We start from the raw sequence: 19708 nt of genomic DNA, 5'->3' as shown, positions 1-19708 counted from the left end.
CTCATGGAAGGCTGGAGGATGGGCAGGAGAAGGGAACAGGAGGGATCTGTGATTGGTATGCAAACCAAATAAAAAAATTTCTTAATAAAAAAGGGGGAGAAAAAGAAGAAAGACCCAGTAAAAGTGACCTCCCTCACATTTGCTGACTGAGTTCTTTCCTATGTAAAAGAAACAAGGATTACTTCCAAATATAAAGCTCCATTCTCTTTTCATTAAAACACTGTTTCCTGAATTAATACATTTCTAGCTGAATTCAACTAAATGCATCTTCCTGCCAAAATACCTTTTGAGGAAAGATTACGAGTAGGAAAAGGAGAAAATAAAGTTGATACACATCACTTAACAGGAATATGCAGAAATATTAAAGCAAACCCTTCTGTTTTTAGTTTAAATAAGATCTTATATTGGATAAAAATATATATCATATAGAGGTTCCTATACTTTTTATTTGTTGTAAGCATAAATGAAAATGGCACACAGAAAAATTCTAAACTAATAAAAATTTAGCATTGATGAAATGAACAAAAGATAATCAGTTTATTTACTGAAAAAAAGTTTTGCATTACAATATGGTCAGTTGGTAAGATTAACCAACATAATAATTATTAGTATCTGGTTATTTCCTTAGCAATGGAGTGCCTTTCATACAACTACTGAATATATAATCATATCACAGAAAGAAGCATATGTCGTATGGATTCTCCTTTGTGAAACTCACTTGGGATTATCTACAATTAAAAAAGTAAAAAGAACATCAAACAATAAATTCATAAGAACTTTCTAAACTTAAAACAAATTCATGTGTCTTTGATAATATCTCTGATGTTTGGATTTTTAAATAATTAGCAAGACCATTTCTTAAACTGGTCTTTAGTCATGTTTTCACATGGTATTATTATTATTAGATAGAAACACTTCACATTGTTTAAGCCCCAAAGGCATAATAAGAGAGGGAGGAATAACTTAATCATTACAAGAATAATCATACAGCATAGAAATTAGGTTTGACCACAACAACACAAATTTTAACATGGGAAAGAAACACAACATCAGAATCATGTCTTCATATATGCATAGCCATGCAAATAAAAACAGTGAATATATTACAAAAATGTCATAAAAGATTTTCAAAAATATTGTTTGATTGACTCTAACTGTCAAACCATTGAGCTTAAAAGTTCTATGGCAATAACATTAAAAAGTATTTCCTCTAATTTGCCACACAATAATAGCTTTGAACCCAATTATTCCTTTTGTAGACCAGGCTGGCTGGATGGAACTCAGAGATCTGCCTGTCTATGCTTCCCAAGTGCTGGGATTAAAGATGTGCGCCACCACTGCCCCTAGGATTCCTTCTGTTTCACCATTACAAGATAAAGATTTGTCAACACAGTGGTGCCATTTCCCTTAAACAAAAAGCATACATTCACACTAAGAAGCATCAAATTTACTTCTCAATGGTCTCAGAGAGTTATAATGAGCAGCAACTGATTATGAAAGTTACTTAAAATAAAATAAATTATCAGCAAGTGTTGTAGAGCAATTAAACTCCAATCTCAGAAATTATCTGGTTCAGCAGGTCATTTAAGCTTCAGTTCAGATGTGGCAGATTATTAAACAACCCCAGCTGAGAGGTGTAAAAATACACTTGAGGGATAAAGCCATGCACTTCAGTATGGAAAGGAGACCCAGTACATGTAACAGCCTCCTTGCATTCCTAGTGAAGAGATCACAAGACAAGTAAGGTTTCAATGTAGAATCCATGTTATGGATATGGGAAAGCTTACACGATGTGAAATATTTCATGCAAACATCTTATATTCTTGCCTTATAACGACAGAGGTCAATTGCTTGTGCCTTCTCATAAACAGATTGTCAGTTCTGAAAAATCCCATATCAAAGCACATATTCTAATACAAATTATCTCATTAATTTATACCTTGAGTAACAAGATGAAAGAGGTGTCTCAGTTGAAGTCTTTCAGGTATTTAAATAAAAGAACCAGGCTACAATATATCAGGGACTATTGTAGTTAAAATGGCATTTACATAAAGATTTAATTTCAGACAACTCATCTTGGGTTATTATTACAGAAAACGGAAATGGTCACTCAGGAGCTAGGACACCAATTCTGAAATACATACTTATTTCTCAACAGTGGCACTGGTCATGCTGACTAGCATGACTTCAGTTCGGCAGTTTTCTGCTTTATTTGAAAACAATTTTTGCAGCCTTCATGCAAAGATTATTTTAAATCACTCTTATTTATTAAAAAAACAAAAGTTTTAAACTTGTGGGCTTTACAAATTTAGTTATATGTACAGTATCAATTCATTTGTGACCTCCTTGGATTGAATGAATAGGATTCTATGTGGGGAAATCCATCAGTTTTTGTTTTGTTTGTTTTGCAGTGCGGTGGATGATACCCAGGGTCTCACACAGGTCCAGCAAGCACCCCATTGCTGAGCCACACCCTATTCCTGCCCACTGATTTCTTCTTAAGAAAGATTAAATCTTTTGATTGACTAATACAATAAAAGTTGACATTTATCACAGTAGAAAATATATTTGATTTATTCATTCCATTATTTGTAATCTGTGCTTGGTTATTGGAGAGCATTTTATTCAATGTAGTATATGAGGGAATACCCACATTCTTAACTAGTTCAATAAGCCAATTTTTCATGCTTATTTAATAGAGAAGGACTTATCTATACAAGAACATGTTCTATGGCATAGGTAAAGCAAATGTTAAAGACAGAAGATCTTTGTAAGTAAATAGAATTTAAGAAGTATTTGTCTCCTCTAAGAGACTGCATACCTTCTATTTATGAAGTTTTCTTGAGGGTTTTTGCTTTTTAGACTTTGACATTGAAGTTCTTTAAAGTGAAGTTGCTATATTCCAGACAACTTTGAAGAACTCCTTTTAAAAAATAATAAATACCTTAGAAAATTAAGATTGTTATCCTAGTTCAAAAGTAAAAATATTTCATGACCAACCAGTAAAAATTAGATATATTTTAGATTTCAAAACAAAAGAAATCATAGAATTGTGGGCTCCTAGAATAATACATTATTGTAAATTGTTTATACTTACTAGACTACCAGTGCATTCCATTTTTAAAAACAAATCATTATAATCCAATGATTAATTTTCCACTGTTAAAAATCTCTTTCTACAGATAATACTAACCTTTCACAATTAGTCTTATGGGATCTGTAGCTACTTTCTACCATTTGTTAAGTTCTTTTTGTTGGACCTCTCCTTTAGGCAAATGTAAAGTATAACTTCAAATAAGTCTTTTCTTCATTCCTAAATTTTTATTTTCTAGTTTTCACAATTCTTTTTTCCTCCTCCTCTTTCTTTTAAATCCAGAATTAGATATGCAAAAGGTTTATGCATCCAATGTTTTTTTATGCTCCTAAGCACTTAGGCCAATCACAGTTTATTGCTCTTTTTTATTTTACTATTATGTGTTAATAAAAAATCCTCTGTGGAAAAGCATTTCTTCATACTAATTCTTCTATTCGGTTTTGTAATTGTGCTTACATTAAAAAAAATATGGAGACCAGTAAGATGGCTCAGCAGATGAAGATACCTTCTACTAAACCTGATAATCTGAGTTCAAACCTTGGGGTCCACATAATTGTGGGAGAGAAGTAATTCCTATAGGTTTTCCTCTGACTCTTCCACACATACTGTGGATACGCATGTGTGTACATGCACGCATGTGCACACACACAAACACACACACACACACACACACACACAAACACACACAGAGTAAAATGTAATGAAATTTTACAAATAGTTGGTTACTTTGCCTAACTAATCTTGAACATTACCTCTCACCTTTGTTTGAAATGTTTACAACAATTAGCATTTGTAGTGTTTCTATAGTTTATATTTTAATATCAAATGCACCTTCAATTATTCTTACTGAGATTCATGCTTTTTGTTTCATCAGTTTTTCACTTTTTCGTTTTCTTTTTACATCCCAATGTTATCTTTACAGGTATTCATTTTTATCAGCACTATACATTTATTCATTGAAAAGGTCTGTAAATAAATAAATATAAATGTGGCTCAGTCTAAACTATACTAAATGTTGTGGTACAACATAAATAAATGATAGTCTCTTACTGCTTAGAGATTACCACCTACTTTTGTGCTGAAAATGAGAAATTTATTTCAAAGTTTCTATATCTTCTTGGTTAAATTCTGTTAAAATTAATATTTTAAAGAATTAATATTTCAAAACAAACATTTCATACTCTGTTCAAATAAACAACTAAAATGAAACACATTTATAACAGACTTATTGATAAATTTCATATTGGAAGAAATCAGCTTTACACACAAACACAATGTAGTTATGTCAACAGTGGTTACACAGGGAAGAGATCCATTGTTGAGTTCCCATTCCAAAGACACAACTCATTCTGGGGTACTTATTTAAAAAAGGCATTTTATCCCTCAGGTCAAAGTCAACTTAGCAACTATGACACTTCTTGGGTTTCAATTCATGCTTAGGAAAGGGGAAAGTGAAAAAGAAAGAACAGAGGAAGTTGTCTTTAATTGAACTCCAATGAAAATCGATACTGTCTCACTAATATTGGCACCAGGCAAATTCAACACCAATAAATGAGAATGTACAGAAATAACAAAGCAATACAGGCAACTATGTGGGGATTCTGATTGACTAGGACTTCCATCAGGATCTGTCTTGTGTGTTGCTGTACTTTAACCTGCATCCCTATTTGGGCAACTATTTCAACTATTACTCCAAGTTGCATAAGAAATAACATGAAAACATTATTCAGATAAGGAACACAAAATCTTTGGGTTGCTTTGGTAACTATGACTGCTACTCAACAGGAACAGAAAAAACAAACAAAGTTCCTGCAATGTGCTTTGTGACTGACAGCTGACCTTTGATGGAGCACTTCATAAATGTGCCACAAGCTGGGAAGCTCTGAAATCTCTGTTGTCTTCCTACAGCGCTAGTCATCTTTTTGCTAACAGTGAGGACCAGTTTTGTTTTGAAGAGAAGTTAAAGATACTGTTAAATAAAAAAGTAAAATCTTTATGGTTTTATGTAAGTTAAGGCTACCTGACAAGGACAAGGAGTCAGGGTTAGGCGCAATTATGTGGGCAGCACTTGAGAACTGAGGAATCCAAGTTAGACCTCACAGCTCAATTAGCTGTTGTCCTCGTTTTCTCAATAATGCAAAACCTAAAATTTTCTATGAAATTCTATTGACTTAAATAAAGTCATAAAAATTACCTAGCAGAATCTGTAAATTAAATAGGAATATGTCTTATCTCAATATGACTGTAGGCACCTGAGTATTTGTCAAAAGTAGACAATGATCTAAGGTTTATTTTTTTTTTTGCAAGAAAGATTCATTGTGAAATAAACAAACAATAAAAACATACACTTTATGCACAAATTAACAAGCCAAGCCTACCTTACAGCTATATATGTATATGTTTTTACATTTATAGTGATCCCTTTTAGTGGGAAACCCATAGTAAGACCCTAAATTTGGAAAAAGTTTAAAAAAAATTTGTGGTCATTAAATAAACACACCATTTCTTTCCTTCTAGTAATTTTCCCTTCTTTAACACACACACACACACACACACACACACACACACACACACACACACACACAATCACACAGGAGCAGCACCAATATATCTACTCAACTTCAACTTAAAAAAATTAAAGATACAATCAAAACTTGATTAAGTCAATGAATCATATCTTTGCCTCTTTCTTAGATTTACTTAATAAATGTCCACTGAAGAAATATAGTAAAAAAAACTAGCAATTAATGAGTTACTAATTAGAAAATAACTGCATAAAGAATATTCATGTAGCAGCAAAACAGTTAGTGTTAACATTCTGATGCACCTCATTTGTAATTTTCTGCAAGAAAAAGGACCATAATCTTGCCAGTTCCAGATTTTAAACTAAATTAAATTGAGCAAACTATGAGTATTTAAAAATAAATGAATTCTGCTTACAGAAGGTATCTTTATAAACACAAACCATATAGCAAATAAAATACAAAATAAATATCAATGAAAATATTGGAATCAACTTTGATGACTGACTTTGAAGTACAGGGAAAGATGATTTTACAACATATCTGTTTTACATTGTCTTGGATCTCTTTTATGCTGTGGAGGTAAAGCCAGCTAACTGAGATACATGTTTCATTTAAATTTCAAGTGAACTGTTGCCATTTGATTGCAGGTCATCTGTGACTCAGATAAACCATAAATTGTTTGATTACACCAGGTTCAATGCATCATTTTATTCTTCTGAACTCTCTCTCCTCTTCAAAAATGATGGACTGTAATCTATATGTACATCTAGTCTCCAAGAAGAAAACACCTGCTAGATCTCAGGCAGTGTCCTCAGTGTGGCTACAAAACCTTCAGCCCATATACTCATCCATGAGAGATGAAGACTAGGGGTAAGGAGGCTTGGTGAGACAATGGAGAGGAGCACACTGTGAGCTGGAATGTGGTTGCTCCTCAGGGAGGGCAATGTCCGGACTGAAAATGAGAAAGAAGGCAGTTAGCAAAATCATACTGGTAAACAACCACGTACACTGTGATGGTCAGACAAATTATTGCACTATACATTTTAAACACACGAACAGAAACTTTGTGAAGAAAATTGTTTAAATTCAAAGCATGCCAAGAAAAATTCAGGTTTTAAAGCAGAGCATGGAAAAAGAAAAAAGAAAAAGTAAAGAGAAACTTTGGGAACTGATACATGAACTTGTCCTCCAAGCCAAGTATTCAGTTTTTGCACAGTCTCCAACTCCTAGATCTCTGGGTTGGCAGTAAAGTGTCATTAGATCAGTCCTTTTCAAACTTTATTATCTTGGTAAAGGAGACTTTGAGTTATCAGGGCCAGTAAGGGACTCTAGAGCCTGTATTTGCCATGTGCTCTCTGTGGTTCAGATGGTGCCTGCCCAGAGACCAAGACATTAACATTTATAAGAATCTAGTTTACTATAGAGACTCAGAAAGATAATCCACTTGCTTGTGAAGTCTAGTTTGCTCTTAGGGTTCCTCCACTTTGGTTTGGTGGTATGAAAAAAAAAAAAACATGATGACTTTTACAGCATTTTACATTTGTTAAGTGAATGATGTGATCTTCTAACCAACAGGACACCTCTGAGAACCTCCAGTTGTAATGAGCATGGTCTCAGACTCTTCAATGTCTTGACGAATAATCTTGAAGAGTAAAGTAGTAAAAATCATTAGATTTCCAAGGATAAAACTACAAAACATATTTGGGTTGATATCTTTTAAAACATGATTATCAACAGGGAGAGGGTACCATGGGTTTCTTTAAATTGGAAAACATGGTCTACTTCCCCATATATTATGACTTTTAATATCGTAACTCATTTCTTTCCTCTCTTTTTTTTTTTTTTAATTTATTTATTTTAGATACACTGTTCTGCCTGCACATATCCCTGCAGGCCAGAAGAGGGCACCAGATCTCATTACAGATGGTTGTGAGCCACCACGTGGTTGCTGGGAATTGAACTCAGGACCTTTGGAAGAACAAGCAGTGCTCTTAACCTCTGAGCCATCTCTCCAGCCCCTTGGTAACTCATTTCTATTGGGAGTATTTGTTGTAACTATTCAAAGTTTATTATTTATATATTTAAATAATTTTAAAAGCAATATTATCAATGGATTAATTAAAAATCGGATTAAACAGATACTTTTGAAGCTTTGGTACTGAAATTGTCAATCATACGTATCTGTTGAACATTAGTATAAAATCATAATTTAGTAAATATTTAGCAAGAAGTTACTTCCTGAGCTCTTTGAACCACTGTAAATTTAGTTTAAAAGGAAACTGATGTCCTATACTGATTAGGATGACCAATGGTAAAAATTATTTTTCCTGTTTCTTTTTCTTTTTGGTGATGCTTGGGAAGAAACACAAGACTTCATACAGTTTAGGCAAGCAGTCTGTGACTAAGCCACAGCTCTAACCCATGTGTATAAATGTAGCAAATACAAAATGGTGAAACAAGGATCAAGAAGGTAGTGTACAGTTTAATCAATTAATGATAAAAGGAAAAAAATCAATGCTGGGTAAGATTATCCCTAACCTCCCCAATAGTCAATAGTTAGGGAATAACAGATTAACAATAAATCAGAGAGACTTTCCTCAGACCCTGTGGTCTTTTGTAAGTTAGAAATAATTTCTTTCTACAGAATTAAACATAAAGTACAGCATAAGTTATAGCAAGTAGAATTATGGTAGTCACATTATGCAGGAAGGACCTTGTATGATGCAATACTCTTCTTCCTGGAGTGTTTTTGCATGGCTAGCTAAGGAGAGCATAGCCCAAGCAGTGGCTATAGTTCAGTTGTCTCAGAATCTTGATGTATCATTCATGATGACTTAAAATTATTTTAATCATTTAAAATTCTTTACAAAGTGAAAGTTGGACTATTTTACACCATAGTATCAGTATTTTAAGTTTGCATAAAATGTAGTAACATCATGTGCAATATATATACACTAACCTATAAGAAACATATTCTTTTTTTTTTTTTTTGGTTTTTTTCAAGACAGGGTTTCTCTGTGTAGCTTTGCGCCTTTCCTGGAACTCACTTGGTAGCCCAGGCTGGCCTCGAACTCACAGAGATCCGCCTGGCTCTGCCTCCCGAGTGCTGGGACTAAAGGCGTGCGCCACCACCGCCCGGCTAAGAAACATATTCTTGACTGACAGGTTAATAAGTTATTTTAACATAAACATTTGGCACATTATTACTTAAAGTATAACATGAATTCAGTTTCCATTTTGATTGTTAAATATCTTTAGAAGACTGCTTGTTATTCAACCTTTACTATAAATAACTTTTCACTGGAAGAACATGGCAACAGAGAGCCTAACAATTCATTACTAAGACATTTAAAGTATTAAGTTGGGCATATCTTCAGGAAGTTTGAAATATCTTCAAAAAGGTTATTTGTAGTGATACATTGTTTTTCCCAATATATTGTGCACCCTAATTAAGCTTATCTGAGGATCAGAGGAAAAAGCCAGCCATTATATTAAACATAGAAGTCAGGCAATGGTAGCACATGCCTTTAATCCTAGCATTTGGGAGGCAGAGATTCATCCGGATCTCTGTGAGTTCAAGGCTACATTGGGGAACAGAGCAAGGTGACACACGCCGTTAATCCCAGCACTAACCATAGAGGTCAGGAGGTCTGTACAGACAGACAGGCAGCGATGTAGCTGGGTGGCGACAGGAAGTGAAATGCAGAACAGAAGAATATAGGCTGGGTATACAGGAAGTAGGTCTCTTTGGCTGAGGATCTCCAAGTGGTAAGAATGTGGCTGGCTTCTTTCTGCTTTTCTGATATCCAGTTTTAACCCTAATATCTGGCTCCAAGTTTTTTATTAATAAGACCGTTTAGTAATTCATCTTACAGTTATTATTTTTCTTTGTCTTTTTCCAGGTAAATACAACTTAGTAGATGTGAAGATGTGATAAATATTACACATTTTTATATATTTAAATATTATGTCCAAGGCTATAATATCATTTCCCACTGTATCATTATGTATAAAAATTTTTAATAACTTAGAATAGAATCAGCCTGCAAATAGTCCAAAAAATTGAATTGTATTTATTGAAACATGACATACTGTGCTCTTACCTTCTATTTAAATATTATTTTGTGGTGTTTTCCATTTTCATGACTTGTATAGATTGTGCATGAGACTCCAAATAAAAACTTTAATACCAAAAAACAAAGTATATAGACATTGGGCATGTGGCATAAACCTGCAATTAAAGCTTTTTGAGAGGCCAGGGCAGGAGGATCACTTGAAGTCCAGGAACTCATGTAATTCATGATAAGCCTTGACAACATAGCAAGACTATGTCTCAAAACAACAAAACTATATGTGGAAAAGTTCTACATTTTCAGTGTAAGAGCACTTTATTAAGAAACTAAGGAATTGAGAAATCATATACCTTAAATACTAAGGAATTGAGAAATCATATACCTTAAAATTTATGTGAGTACAACATGTGTACAGTCCTGAATTTAACTCCCAGAAGTAAAAAAAAAAACAGTTACAGTTACTAAGTATATACATATAAACAGGAGGGAAGTAAAAAACTTTTTTTTTTTCAAAATGAGAAACAAAGAGAGCATCTGAAATGAAATCACTCAATATTCCTAGAAATTTTTCTCATGTTTCACTGAATATCCACTTTCAATTCAAAGAAACTGAGTCAGCTAGGTAACTTACACAAGCTTTCTTTGTTCTGCCAACTGTAGATAAAATGACTGGCTCCTTATCTAAGTGCAGCTATGCTCCATGGTGGACAGGGATGGGTGTTAAATACTTGGCTCAGTTGTTCTGTGTGCCCAAGCCTGATTTCCTCATTTAGAGGAGTATAACAGCTGCTTAGCCTATAGGAGAATCACAGTGACTAACACATGTGAAGAACTTACCCTTGTCTGGTACCCAGTCTGAGTTCTGATGCTGGTTGTGTATTGCCTTTCCTGCCTAGAAGGAGTAAGAGGACAATGCAGTACTGACTCAGGTCCTCCTGTAGCAGAAGCCAGTCAGGACCCAAGCCACTCTGAAGAGGAGTCCTTCCAAATCTCTATACATTAATCCTTTCTCTGTGTGTACTATAGTGAGGAAGAGAAGAAGTCTGTTCTAGACATGCTACAACTACTTGAATAGAAACTAGGAATGTCTGAAATTCACTAAATTGCTTTTATTTCAGTAAATCACCCCCAGGGAAACAGGAGGCACCAACATTAAGTAACCTCAGAAGAGAAGGAATACATTTCCATTCCTGAGTCATGGAAATTTTAAAAGCAGTAGTATGCCAACTGTGCTCAAGCAAGCTGGATTGGCCACAAAATAAACAGATTTTGGTCAGGGATGGTAGTGTACAAAAGTGTGAATTCTCAACAGACTGGACAGACATGCCAGGCCCTTCATCACTGAATTCCCCCAGTGTCTGTGCTTTTTACCTTATAAGTAAAGAAAGAACATAGCTAGTAGAAACAGCCTTCCAAGATTACACATATAGGGTATAAGAGATAGGATCACAAGCCAAAAATCTGACTACAAAGCTCATCCACTCTGTTATGTAGTCAACATTTATGGGGCATCTGTACAGTGTTAGCACTACCCTGGAGCCCCAAATGAAGGAGGCTTCTTTGCAGAGTGTAGACTAGAGGTTCAGACTCCAGGTTCTCAGTCACTATACTATAGAATCTCTCTCTGATCAACTTGAACACTCATACTAATAATACTTATATAATTGAAATTACCCAGAATTGGCTATTGTTATAAATGCCATCAACACATTAGTAAAGAATAGTTCTGAGAAGCTGGAGAGATGACTCAGTAATTAAGAACATATGTTATTCTTGCAAAGGACCTGGGTTCAATTCCCAGCACCTACACAGTGTTTCACAACCATCTGTAACTCTACTTCCAAGAAATCCAGTGCCATCTTCTAACATCTCCAAGCACCAAGCATGCATGGTGCACATACATACATGCAAGCAAAACATTCACACATAAAATAAAATAAAATAAATACAAAAATAAGGAATATTTCTGAGGTAAATGTATGATCAGTTTTCTAAGAGACATCAATCAGAAGACACTATTTACAATGTACTTTGGGGGGTGACAATGCAGCTCAATAGTAGATCCCTTAACAGCATATGTGAGACCCTAGGTTCAATCCACAATACTGAGGGCAGTGTTCCACTTACATAGGCAATAGAACACATCACACTCTAGCTTTAGATGTATTGCTTCTGTATTGGCGGGTACCCAGTTACCCTAAGGCATGAACATGTATGTCTGCTACTGACAGCTACTCATCTCAAACACACACATGGACCCATGTTTGGGTTGGTCCTTGCTTGACACAAGACTTCTTCTGGTAGGAGAACAAGAGATACATTATGTATATTAATAAGCTTGGTACCAGCAGAAGCCAGGTAAGTGAGGATGAAAGACATTATGGAGATGAGGAGGTTCTGACAAGATGCTGCTAGGCTGGGGGAGTCACTCAGGATGGAACTAGTAATTGTTTTGGAGTGCTTTAAAGTGGAATATGAACTGTCAGCAAACTCTCAAGTTCAATGTCTACGGAGTCTACAAACATGCCTTTGAAACACTGCATTTCAGATAAAGGGAAAATAATCACTGCAATTTTTTTTTTTTTGGAATTCAGATTTGAATTTTTCTCCCTCCTTCCCCCCCACCCCCGTCTTTTTTTAAAAATAGATTTTGGAGACAGTGTTATTCTGTATCACAAGCTGGCATTGAACTCAATATATAACTCATGCTGGTCTCAAACTCAGCACAGCATCCAAAGTACTGGGGTAACAGGTACATAATATTACAAATTCAATTTTAACAATGGGACTGAGTAGACAGAAAATGGAAACCCTTTTATAAAGTGTCCTAGAATGGACATTAGATATTTTCCATGTCTATTTGCATATATTTTCACTGTTTGTTTGCCTGAGATGTATATTTGAAGGACAAAAAGATAAAAGTAGGTCAAATAGCTTAAAACTACAGGTTTGAGATTGGAGGCAATGAAACACTGGCATAATCCAAGTGTTTGCTCACTAGGGGAAACGAAGCAGCCTTCATTCTACCAGCTAGTGGTCGATGACATAGCACTAACTCCTGTGCATGCTCATAGGGAACATGGATTTCAAGTAACAAGGGCATCATCATGTAGCCAATTCATGAAAAAAACATGCAATAACATATAAAGATGCATAGGTAGTTATGGTCTTGGGAGGGGAGCTGACATGCAGCTGGTGGGAGAAGGAAGGACCTGTGAATTTACCTGACAGTTGGGTAGTCTTGCCTCCCAGTTAGTTGTGAGCACTGTGGCGGTACGGAGGCAGCAGGCTGCTGACAATCTACAAGAAACTAATAAATTAGACATGTACACAAAGAGATGACATAAAGGTGTTAGCAACAGTAACTAAATCAGCTGCCTGAGATTTAGTGAGGAATGTGCACTCAGAAACATCTAGATTAAGTGTGGGTTTTTTGGGTTTTCCTTGACTAACGCCAATAGAAAAGAGAGAATTTTTTTCTTAATTAAATACAATATTAGAAAAACTAATGTCATAAAAATAGTTGCAATAGTTTTTTAAGTACATTATGTCCTATGGCATTCATAGTTGGTGCTCTGATGCCTCTAAAGTCAGAGTCTATTGATATAAAAAAATCTTCAACTTCTGAACTTGAACATGATGCTGATTACTTGATTAGCACATAGATCTGCTGTTCTAAAATGGAATATATTTAGGTAACAGATTTTATTGTCAGGGCATATAGTAATATTGTCAAACTCACAGATATTTTGAGAAAGTCAAACAATACCTTATTAAGATGATATTGAACAAGAAAATTATCTTTACAGTTTTCAGAAAATTGATTGTATGTGCTGAAAATAATTGTTAGCAGAAATCTTAGATGGTTCATTATATAAGAAAATTTGAGTAACTTGGACTGATGAAGGAAGCCAACCTTACTAATGGTACTCACTTTGTTTGGTTTTTATTACTTTAAAACCATATACTATAACTCATACTAGATTAACTACATGTTATAAATTGTCATTGTGTTAATCCAAAAAGATAGGTCTAAGCCATCACAAATCAGTTTGCTCTCTAGCATTGGGTTTACAATATTAGAAATGTACAAAAGGCTAGTGGGAAATGTATACATAATATTTTTTCAAAAAAGTCTGAAAAAAAGCAAAAATGGAAGTTGGGTTTGAAAATGATTCTTGAAGCATTTTCTTTGCTGAACAGTTTAGACATGTAGAAGATATTAAAGTCAAGTCACCTCAAATTCTGGATTTACAGGGTTAAGACTCTATTCAAATTTATGTTTAAAAGCTCATATCTAAGTCATTGCTGTTCTAAAATCACTATATTCTATTTTATAACAAAATGTATCAGAATTTGGTATTTCTAGAATATCAAAATTCACAACAATGTTTTTAAGAAACATAAACTTTCTAATGAAATATAGAAAGCAACATGAAGTAAGCTTGATTTGAGTTCTCTATAGCATCATTATTGAGGAGACTCTTTTACACAGTGATCTTTGTTGCAGCTTAACCATTTCTTATTAATAGGAATGAAGAAATCTGAATCTGTATCAACTGATATTTAGACTTATCATACTTGGACTTTTTTCTCTGTTTTCTCAGAACTTGAAGTGTCCCCTTTTTATTGTTTTGTCCCTTTTAAGTTCGACCTGCTCCAATGGTTCTTTTTTGTAAAAACTCAAGGCTTTAGAAATTAATTCCTTTTCTATTTAAAAATCTCTGTCTGTTCATTTTGTCTCTTCCCCAAACTTTTCTATCTGTGTTATAATTTGGACAAATTCAGACAGCTAACTGAATTTTAATTGGGCCACCAGATAAGCAATTTATAAGTTATAAACTAGGTGCATACTTCCCTCCTTTAGATAAGCACAATGGATGAAAAAATGACCTGGACATGTACTCTGTAATCTTTACACTTTATATTGTCAGCAAGAGATAAATGAAACACTTCTAAAGCAGAGCATTAGCCTTTGTTGAATCAATTGGAGTATCAAAATTCTTACTTTTCAAATCTGTATATAAGAAATAATTTCTTTGCAATGCAATCATGGCTTATCATGTGTTGAAAATACCCTTTCTGATAACAGTTAGGAAACAGATGATCAAGACTGTAGAGACCCGCAGAGGTTTCCTAGTGAGAATTTACTCAGGGTCTGAGAATCTGAGCTTGCTTTACCCAGCAGGGCTATATAAAGGGATGATTTGGCCATGGGCATGGTTACCAGATGTTTGGAAGGGTCTACACTTGGCTGTGCAGTGTGCTTTGATGTAGCAAGGGAAAGGTCTTTTGCCTCTCCCCTTGGCATGTTATAAAAAGCCTTTTGAATAAATCTTCGAGGCCACTGGGTTTTGATCCAGGTCCTCCTGAAGCTATCCTGTGTTTCTGTCTTTCTCTTATTTGCTATCTTTCTATCTAATATTTTCTTATACCTCTCTCCTCCTCATAGGAACCCTTTAAAGGGTGGGAGCTGGCCTCCCACACAAAACCACAATGCACTCCCTTAATAAGCTGCCTGATTTGGTAGCTCTTTACATTTATAGTGAACATTATGTTCTCTTTCCTTTTAAAGATTTATTTTTATTTCATGTGCATGAGTGTTTGCCTACACGTATGTATATGTATCATGTGCATACTTGGTAGCCACAGAGGTCAGAAGAAGGTGCCAGATACCCTGGAACTGTAGTTACAAGCAGTTGTGAACCATGTGGGAAGAACTGAATCTAGGTTCTCTTCAAGATCAGCAAATTAAAAAACCACTGAGACATCTCTCCAGTCCTATATCTCTTTTAAAAATAAATTACTTTTCTAGGCATGGTGGTATATGTCTTTAATTCCAGCACTTGGGAGGCAGAGGAAGGCAGATCTCTGGGATCAATGTCAGCTTGTTCTACATAGTGAGTTCCAGACAAGCCAAGGCTATATAATAAGATTCTGTCTAAAATACACTAATAAGTAAATAAAAATAAGTATAGACATCACCTCCAGTTATTGTTAATATTTTACATTTTTAATCCTTTAACTAAGTGCTACTCTTAAGAGCAAAACCAACAGATTCCAAATGTAGAAACATGATGTGTTGATGTGAATTTAAAAAAGCTACATTTCTCTGATTCAGCTGTCTCTCAAGTCTCCCCTCTGAGTCCTCCTGGGTCCACATCTTTCTAATTATGCCACTTCAAGCCAAACTGAACCACAGTATTTTAGCATACACTCTGCAAAGCAAAGCAGGTGTGCTGGGAGATAGAAAAGGTCCCTCCTAGGCTTCAGTTCCTGATATTCCAGCTCTGACTATGATGTTCTAGGCCAGACAGACTCTTGAGGTAAGTGTAGCTGAATCTCACTATTTTTAAATCATGAAAGATGACTTGCAGAGCAACCACAGCTGATGTCATTTATTAACCAAGATAGTCTCAATTACTCAATAATCAAATTACTAACTTTATGTTGGAGACTATTGAACAGTGGGGACAAAAACACAAAGAAGATAAAAATCTCTGCTTGATTGAGAAAGACAAACACATTCAATGAGCACTTACAGTAATGTGACATGGAGATGGTGAGAAAGAGGAAGAGGCTACAACATCTGGAACTCACTCATTGCTTACCATGTGTCAGGCACTGTGTTCTCTGGCTACTCTTACATTTCTATCAGCTACTTCCATAAAGTATCAGGGTTACATGGTGAAAGAATACCATCATACAATTGAGTCTCTGATCTGAAGAGAATCAAAAAAAACAAAGCAAGATACAGCATCCAAGAACAGGGATAATGTTTTGTGTTGTTATTTTTGGTTTGGTTTGCTTGCTTGTTTGTTGTTTTGGTGGCTGAAAACAGATTTTCCTGGCAGAGAGGAAGAAGTTTTTGCTCTACAGATCTCCCTCAAGCTTCTACTACTTTTAACGTTTTTGATGCAATTTAGAAAATTCATCAATATCCGAAAAGCCAGTGCCTTAGAGAGTCTAAAAACTCAGCGGTGGCTGCATGGGATAGTGAGAGTGCCCTGAGTGAAACAAGTTGAAACACTAGGTTTTTGCTCATCCCTCAGCCCACATGACAGCAGTGGCTGTGATATGGGATTACACAGTCTGCCAGAATAAGGCTCTAGAAGAGGTTTCCTTGCTTACCAGATACTCCGTGAAAAGTACAGAGCAGTTCTCAATGGCACACAATCTCCTATAGCATGCTTTCAAAGTGGAAGATCTAATGCACCCTTGGCTCTTCAATATATATCTCCTTCCCTCAGCACCATGAGCCACATCCAGTGCTGCTCAAGTTTCTATGAAATCTATGTCCTCAATACCAAATCAAGCTCTTCCTATGAGACATGGTGGCAACTTCTCTCACTTTCCTCTCATGTACCTCCCTCACCCTACTCTAGAGGACATGATCTAGTACAGGAACATCTTTCTAACCCTGAAGTGTCTGAAAATGAAATCATATGCAGTCAGGTATGGCAAGAGAAGAATAGCACAGCAGACCTGTCTCATCATAATTATCAAAATTCTATGAAAATAACAAAGTCTGTATGACATTTAAAGCAACCACATTCCACTGCTATTTCATGCCAATCTTTTTTTGTTTATAGATGGTGCTAACAAGTCATGTTTCTTCTATTCCATGCCTATGGATATATGTTTACAATGCCAATGAAATGTGGATATATATCCATTATTAATATAATTAAGGATCTATATGTTTATAATTCCAATGAAATAGTTTATATAATTTATTTGTGGTTTGGAACTTGAATCCAGGGCCTTGTGCACGCTAGGCATGCATTCTACCACTGAGTTACAACTCCAGATCCTACTTTTTAATGTTTTATGTTTATCCCTAATGCATTTCACCTTTAATATATTAGTCCCTCTCCTATTTTTATGTATCAAGCCAAAAAATGTGGAAATTTGACTTTGATATCTTCATTTCATATTGGCAACAATAGGGCTAGGCAGAGACAAATTTCATAAATTTTTATGGATGATTTTTGACCCTTTCAATCAATTATGAATGCAAAAAAATGCATGACTAATTCTCTATTTGCCTTAAATTTTTTTAAACAGCTGGCTTCTTGTCAAGATTCAGACATACCACTTACCCTGACTTTATGCATGAGAATGAAGCTTAGTCTAGCAGAAGTCATTCTGAATGAACTAGCCTTTATCAGTCATCACTGTATACTGAGCAGATGAACCCATCCATTTCCCAAAATATGCCAAAGATCAGGCTCAAGTTTGTGGATTGAATTTAGAAAACCTTGTTTCTTCTGTATAAAAACTGTATTTCTACATTCTCTCTGGTGCATTTAGGTGTCTACACTATTGCTTCCACATTCTCTTTCTCCCTGGGCACCTCTTTATTTATGCTGTATATGCACATGACTTTTTGGTGTCTTTTTAAAAATTTAAAAATTTTATTTCACTGCTCTTCTTATTCCTTTCAAGAGAGTAACTTGCTCTGTGGCCCAACTGGCCTCAATTCATTATTCACCTGTCTCAGCCTCTTGAAAGCTGGGATTATAGATATTGCCTCTATATCTGGCTTCTCTTTTCATGTTTTGAAAATAGTAACTCATATTCTCAAAAATAGGCATGCTAGAAAAATAGACAAGAGAAATGGAAGTTCATGATTCAATGAGTATACATGCCTCTTAGTAAGATACTTGGTTATTATCTTTGTTAAATTGGTATAATATTTTAAGACCATTTTAGTAATAACTTTAATAAATACATCTGAACAAATCCTATCATAGAATGACACTGCTGCACTTTTCAAATAGATATAGCTTTGTACCAAAAATAATACGAACTTTCAGCAAATAGTCAATATTCAGTAACAGAGGACTAAATAATACTATAAAACAAGAATATCTATGAAATCTACTTGATAAAAAGTTGGTAGAGTTATGGATTATTTTGATACTCCACATCCAATGATGAAAGCATAAAGACAACCTCTTTTGTTTTCTTTTTCTGCAAACCTAGACCTGATTTTGGTTGACAGAAAAAACACACACACACACACACAGAATGAAAGTAGAAAAACAAGAAAGATGAGACATAATGATAACTTGTAATGTTTAGAAAGTGCTCTATAGACACAAACATGAACTAAATACCTTGCATACAAGGACCTCTGATCCTTATAAAAAGTCAATCAAATAGTTTTTATTTCTTTTTATTTAACTTTTGATACAGGGTCCCACGATGGTCTTAAGCTGGTATTTTTCTGTCTCATCCTTCCAAGTAATATGATTACAAGTATGCACCACCACACTGAAATAGATTTAATTTTATTTAGAATAAAGAAATAAGGCTTAGAAAGGTAGAGGAGTTTATGCCTGGTCACTTTCTGTGACTTTTATAAAGAACAAAAGGGTGTGTGTGTGTGTGTGTGTGTGTGTGTGTGTGTGTGTGTGTGCTCAGAAAACTGAGTATCAAAAAGTTAAGTGATTTTCTTAGGGCCTGTCTCAGTTAGCATTTTTATTGCTATGATAAAAGACCATGACCAAAAACAAACTTGGGGAGGAAAGGGTTTATTTCACCTTACAGCATGTAATCCATCATCCAAGGCAGTCAGGGAAGGAACCTGGATACAGGAGCCCATGCAAAGGCCATGCAACAGTGGCTTTCTGGCTTGTTCTCCATGGCTTCCTTATGTAGTTATTCTCTAATACACCCTAGGACCACCTACCCAGGAGTGGTATCATACAACATGAGATGAACCTTCCCAACACTAATTAAGAAAATGTCACAAAGGCTTGCCCATAGGCCAATCTATTAGGAGCATTTTCTCAATTAAGCTTCCATCTTCCCAAATGACTCTAACCTATGTCAAGTTGGCATAAAACTAATCAGCACAGGGCCCAAGTAAGAGTTAGAACTTAAGCCCAAGTTTCTGATTGTCTATACATGTTCTTTCAGTGTAATGCCCCATGGAGCCTGCTGTGGCATGAATTGTGTCCTCCCAAAGTTAAAGCCTTAACCCAGCACCTTCAAATAGGGTTGTATTT

At 35.1% G+C, this 19708-nt stretch overlaps 1 protein-coding gene across 7 annotated transcripts in view; it reads right to left on the bottom strand.

Moving 5' to 3' along the window:
• Window positions 1-513: 513 nt before the first annotated feature.
• Window positions 514-19708, bottom strand: part of Bicd1 (BICD cargo adaptor 1) — a 197231-nt gene continuing 178036 nt past the window's right edge. For 2 of the 7 annotated variants that reach the window (XM_052722029.1, XM_052722033.1), the window contains exons 9-10: window positions 12917-12992; window positions 514-6571 (exon numbers count right to left, since the gene is read on the bottom strand). In XM_052722029.1, coding sequence (XP_052577989.1) covers window positions 6484-6571; window positions 12917-12992 — 164 coding nt within the window. In that variant the 3' untranslated portion in view covers window positions 514-6483. Of the gene's footprint in view, window positions 6572-12916; window positions 13003-19708 lie in introns of all 7 variants that reach the window. The other 5 variants (XM_052722034.1, XM_052722032.1, XM_052722035.1 and 2 more) reach the window with 5 other exon arrangements.

The sequence above is a fragment of the Peromyscus californicus genome, unplaced genomic scaffold (assembly GCF_007827085.1).
Source record: "Peromyscus californicus insignis strain IS unplaced genomic scaffold, ASM782708v3 Scaffold_6__1_contigs__length_162567912, whole genome shotgun sequence".
NCBI classification, from domain to species: domain Eukaryota; kingdom Metazoa; phylum Chordata; class Mammalia; order Rodentia; family Cricetidae; genus Peromyscus; species Peromyscus californicus.
This window is presented reverse-complemented; position numbering and strand designations above follow the sequence as displayed.